General features: G+C 39.2%; 1 protein-coding gene across 1 annotated transcript; it reads left to right on the forward strand.

Annotated features, from left to right (window-relative positions):
• The first annotated feature begins 1,120 nt into the window (after nucleotides 1-1,120).
• LOC112970225 (toll-like receptor 2) lies at nucleotides 1,121-3,674 on the forward strand. Its single transcript, XM_026074389.1, has 2 exons — nucleotides 1,121-1,997; nucleotides 2,925-3,674. The coding sequence occupies exons 1-2, from the start codon at nucleotides 1,137-1,139 to the stop codon at nucleotides 3,669-3,671; spliced, it is 1,608 nt and encodes a 535-aa protein (XP_025930174.1). The 5' UTR covers nucleotides 1,121-1,136; the 3' UTR covers nucleotides 3,672-3,674.
• Nucleotides 3,675-6,201: the final 2,527 nt, after the last annotated feature.

Below are 6,201 nucleotides of genomic sequence, written 5' to 3' on the forward strand. Positions count from 1 at the left end.
CGGCCTCCGGTAACGGCCGGCGGGGCGGGGTGGGGCGGCAGCTCGGGGTGCCGCTCGGAGCAGTGCTGGGCCCTTCAGTATCTCCCATCGCAAGAAACGAGGAGCTCCTCAAAATGCCCCCGGAGGGGCCGCGTGGGCCCCTCCCGCCGCGAGGCTGCCGTGGTACTGGGTCGCCCCTCGGGAGCTGTGCGGCAGCTGCACTGTCCTGGGGCGGGTACCAGCCAGGGAAGTGCATGAAGCAGTAGGTCTGGGGGACAGGTTCGAGGTTAGGAGAGGAGTTCAGGAGTGAAGTTAGCAGGCAGCAGGATGTCTCAAAGATGGCTAAATACACAGCAATGGCCTCTTCTAGTGCAGTGTACCATGTATGTAAAATACATATTTTTGAAGTTCTACTTAAAGTGAACTTACTGCTTTCCTTACAGGTAAGGCGAAATAAATGATACTAGCATATTCTTGGCAGAATACAAGCTACCAAATACTGGAATACAAAGCACCAAATACTGCAAGGTCACAACCTTCTTCTAATTTTTTTTAGCGGTTAGATGGAGGACCCTGCCATGTTGCTTTTGAATACATTACTTAGGTGACTGCATAGGTTTCCAGCTGGTAGACCTGGCCAACCATTGTGTGGCAGAGCAAGAGATGTAAAACCAATGTTGTAAGCAGCAGTCAGCAAAATGTATTTTGAATTATGCAATGGAAAGTTGTTCTAACAAAGGCTGTTTGCTATCTTATGGGGGAGGGAAGGGAAGGGAAGGGCAGGAGGGAAGGGAGAAATCTGCAGATTTTATTTAGAACAATCTGAAATGTGTAGCGTGCTCTCCTTCAAATCATTCTCTGATGGTTTCTTTCAGTATTGCCTCTTGAAAAAGAGTAATGATGCAAGATAGCATATAGATAACCAGGGATTCATAGATACAGCTAATGAAATTATTTCTGTACTTGCAAGTAAACTAAGGTGTTTTCTTGAATTATTTTGAGGGTACTCATTTATATCATGTAGAGCATATTATACTGATGGATTTTAAATTTCTCTGATCTCCAGGATGAGGATCCTTATTGGAAAACTTCATTTCTACCTCATTTCTTTTTTATTCAGTAGAGCAAATGGATTCTTAGCTTGGAGAACATCTAGAATGTATGCCTTCCAATTTTATAACTACTCTTATTTAAACCTGTCTTCTGTATCAGAAGCACAAGCTCCAAAAATGGCAAGAGTTCTCAATTTCTCACATAACATGATTGAAAAAATAGCAAAAAGAGACTTTGAAGGTTTTGATGCACTGGAAGTTTTAGACCTTGCCTACAATCAGATAAAGGACATTGAACCTGGTGTGTTTGAGAATTTACTCAGCCTTGTTTCTGTGAATTTTTCATTTAATGATAAGAAACTTGATGTATCTGGTCTTGCATCTGGTCTAAAACTACTACCAACTATAGAAGCCTCGGGGGGTTTACAGCTTTACAAATACTTTGAAACATCATCAGAGACTGCTCTGGAGTCTTCTGTGTCAGCCAAAGAGCTGCGACTTTCTGAAGGTCCAGCCGACCGGCTAAGTGTTAATCCAAGGTTCAGACGAAGTAAACGGGATCCTCGAAGAGCAGAGAAAAATGTAACAGTCTCTCCAACAGCTGGGTTAAGACCTAATTTCTGTGGAACACCAATAAATGGAATACTTGATCTGTCAAAGAGTAAACTGTCTGAGGAAGAACTGATGGAAAAATTGGATGCTGATCTTTGCCAAGCTCAGCTGGACAGTATTTTAGAGCTTAACATTAGTCGCAGCAACCTGGAAATGGATCTTTTATCACTGTTCATCTTGTTTTTACCAATGAAAAATGTACGGTCCATTGATGCTAGTTATAACAAAATAACAATTAACAACATAGATGTTGAAGCGATTTGTCACTTTCCATTCCACAATCTTTTCTTTTTAAATATTAGCAACAATCCCATGAACAACTTGGATACAGTCTGTCTGCCTTCAACCATTAAGGTAATTGATTTGTCCTTCACAAACATAAGTCAAATACCCAAAAATTTTGCTGAGAAATTGTTTAACTTGGAAAATATGTATGTTCAAGGAAATCACTTCATATATACTGTAAGTCCAGAAAACACCAATGCAAATCAAAAACCTGCACCTGGAACTGTACGAATTAATGCAATTTCATTAGTTAGAAATGAAGCTGGTACACCCATTGAAAGCCTTCCAGGAAAAGTAAAACACTTAAAAATGTCCAACTGCTCTATTGTAGAACTTCCAGAATGGTTTGCAGGTACAATGAAAGAATTACTACTTTTGGATCTCAGCAGTAATCCTGTTTCCACATTTCCTCACTTACCTATCTCCCTGCAGTATCTGGACATAAGTAACAGTGATATTAAAGTAATACCACCTAGTTTTAAATCCCTTTCTAACTTAACAATATTTAATATTCAAAATAATAAAATTACAGAAATGCCTCTTGAATATTTCCCATTAACTTTAACAAAATGTGATGTTAGTAAAAATAAATTGCAGGTTTTGTCATTAACTGAAACCCTAAAGAAACTTGAATATCTTAATGTTTCTGGAAATCTAATAACCACACTGGAACCCACTAGGCAACTTTCTGCAATCACTAATCTAGATAGTAGTCACAATTTAATTGCAGAACTCCCTGATCACTTTGGGAAATCTCTTCCAACACTGAAATATCTTAATTTATCAGGGAATAAGATCTCCTTTCTACAAAGTGGATCTCTCCCAGCTTCTTTGATTGAATTAGATATTAGCAACAATGCCATTACTACTATAGTAGAGGACACTTTTGGCCAGTTAACAAGCTTGAGTGTTTTGACTGTTCAAGGTAAACATTTTTTTTGTAATTGTGATTTGTACTGGTTTGTGAATATATATATCCGTAATCCGTACTTGCAGATAAATGGAAGAGAAAATCTGAGATGTAGCTTTCCACCGGATAGAAGGGGCTCATTGGTTGAGAGCAGTAATCTAACACTCCTGCGTTGTTCCCTGGGCATTCAAATGGCTATTACAGCTTGTGTTGCCATCCTGATTGTTTTACTGTTAACAGGCTTGTGTTGGCATTTTGACGGAGTGTGGTACCTAAGAATGGGCTGGTACTGGTGTATGGCAAAAAGGAAACAGTATGAGAAGAGGCCAGAAAACAAGCCATATGATGCCTTCATTTCATACAGTGAACATGATGCAAATTGGACCAAAGAGAACCTGTTGGAAAAACTGGAAACCAAGGGGTTCAAGATATGCTACCATGAGAGAGACTTCAAACCAGGGCATCCTGTGCTTGGCAACATTTTCTACTGTATAGAAAACAGCCATAAGGTCCTTTTTGTTCTCTCTCCCAGCTTTGTAAACAGTTGCTGGTGTCAGTATGAACTGTATTTTGCTGAACACCGGGTCCTGAATGAAAATCAAGATTCCCTCATTATGATTGTGTTGGAAGACCTCCCATTCAACAGTGTGCCACAGAAGTTCAGCAAACTCAGGAAACTACTGAAAAGAAAAACCTACTTAAAGTGGAGCCCTGAACAACACAAACAAAAAGTTTTCTGGCATCAGCTAACAGCTGTTTTGAAAACAACCAATGAACCATTTGTTCTGAGAGCAGAAAATGGATCCACTGAAGATATGTATGAGATGGAATGAGGTTACAAGAATGTGTAAAGATTGTGCCTGGAAAGTCAGCAGTCAAATAAAAACATTTCAGCATTTATTTTCTGCAAAGCCTGCTGTGTTGAATTTGGGGGGTTGTCACAGTAGATCTGTCCCATGAGAAGTTACTAATTAGTTTAAAGCATGCATATTACTCCATCTGAAAAAAATAATCTGTTATCCAAAGAGCTGAGACCCAAACACTGATAAAACAGTTGTCTTTTTTTCTGGGTGTTTCATCTTCAGCTATTTCCAGCATTTCTTAAAATGCTGTGGATGCTGCTGAAATGAAGAACAGCTGTAGTCACACTAGGTATCCTATCTTTTCAAGATTATTGCAGAAATAAAAAAAAGTGTAGTTCAAAGATTAAGATGTAGTTCTGATTCTGAGTTCTAATATAGCTTAAGCTGGGAACACACATGTACAGGCAAGAAAAACACAACCCACAATAGTGCACAGATAGCACTTTCCTTCTATGGTTTATAGTGAGAACAGATTAGACTTAATGTAGTCATTTGAGAGATGTAATTATAAATCCATGTTACCATATCATTTGCTTAAGTGGTGGAAGAGACTGGATGTTATGCTTACAAAATCCTTCATAATTATGGACTGAGACATATAACCAGATGACCAAGAAAAAGCTAGGCGAGTGCGTCAGCCTCTACTGTTAAACAGTGGGTAAGTGTATGCTTTATTTAAAGGCTATTACCACAAGAAGAACATGATCATGGATTGTATGCCAGACCATTTCAGAAGAATGCTATTTTCTGAAGAATAAACAAGAAAATTCTGTATGGTATTATTTAGATTTAGGAAAGTTTCACTTGACAAAATCAGCCTGACCCATTTCAGATGAATTTAGTGCTATGTCAGCATAGTCATGGTCATCACCTAGTGCTACTTAACTTTATTAATTGCATTAAAAGAAAATACAAAAATTCAGCTGATTTAACTTCCACATTCACCAAAAATCCATGGACTGTGGCAGTAAATAAACACTAGATGAGAACAAACTATTTAACACAGTACAATCTGAATTCATTCATAAGATGAGCAGATCCAGAAGACTTATCTATGGAAAATCACAGATACAGGATTGTAGAATGTCAACATACAACATATGGGATAGTATGTTGGAAACAGACTCTAAGGAGGACTTAGCTGTCATTGGCAATGAATGGCAACAGCTCTCCATGAAAAATAAGACTAAAACTATCTGCTTTGATGCCAAAGAGGGGAAACATGAAACCAAAATAGGGAGCTATTAGCAAAAATAATCCTTCTGCAATGTAGTTTAAAAAGGATAAGATTCAGCTGGCACACTACACACACAGTTTACACCCTTCCTGTGCTGCTTCCTAGTATAAAGGAAAAAAAAAGCCTACATGTTGCACTTTTTAGCATGTTTGACTTTCGGAACCAGTTCTCAGCAACAGCGATTGCAATGAATGAAAGCATTTTTCTCATACTAAACATGAAGCCATTTTAAACAGGAATTGACAGTGACCTGCTGTTGGCATTTATTACCAATTATAACTCAGTTTGCCAGTCCTGATAAACCTTACTCATACTGTATTTGATACATGCACGAAACACGGTGCTTGAAGTTGACAATAGACAAATTGCTATTCAAATCGAAGCAAGCAAGCTACATCAGTTGCACTGCAGGACAGAAGCAGTGCTTGCAAAATCCACAAGTTCCTCACTTTTGAAATTGCCTCCTCCCTCTTTGTCCCATGGTGTTGATTCTCCAATTTTCCATCAGTACAAATAATAAGAAACACACTTAGCCTCCGCTACCATCTCCATTTCCTTTGCACCCAGAACCCAGAAGGGAGAGAAATCTGTGCTCTCTCTGTACCAACCCACCTTTCTTCAACAAGCATGAAGAGTCATGTATGCTGACTGTTGTGACAACAGGTTTTCCTGTTCTTTCTCTAAGGCACTGTCAGCATGGCAGCCAGCTTAATGGTGAAAGGGAGCACTGGGCTTTTTTTCCCTGGTACGTGCAGTATGTGCAGCAGTGTTTGCAGACATTCAATGGCAGGACCATTCATGTAACCCTGCACCCTCCCCTGACATTGGTGCAAACACACCGGTTGCACAATTGCTGCATACGTGCTAAATTAAAAACAAAGAGATGTCTCATCAGAATAAACAAAGGCAGCATTCACCTTACAAAAAATCTGTATTGTTAAGCCAACGTACAAGCAGGTTAACTTCCTGGAACCAAGCCTGCACTTGTAGCAGCAGTAATAGAAAAAATAATCCACCCGCAGGTAGATGTTAACAATACTGAGAGAGACACAAACATACACAAAGAGAGGAGCCCAGCTTCTCTTTAGAGTCGGTTTCAGAGGAGACCCACGTTCAAATGGAAATGTAGAAAAAGAGTTTGTTTTATTAACATTACAGGTCTGAAATACAATCCATGATCAGCTATAGAGGCACACGGATGAACACAGCATTAACTTGTGATTGGTTTAATAAAAACTGTGTTCAACTCAAAAGACTGTAATC

This window comes from Apteryx rowi, unplaced genomic scaffold (assembly GCF_003343035.1).
Source record: "Apteryx rowi isolate R43461 unplaced genomic scaffold, aptRow1 scaffold_387, whole genome shotgun sequence".
Lineage (NCBI taxonomy): Eukaryota > Metazoa > Chordata > Aves > Apterygiformes > Apterygidae > Apteryx > Apteryx rowi.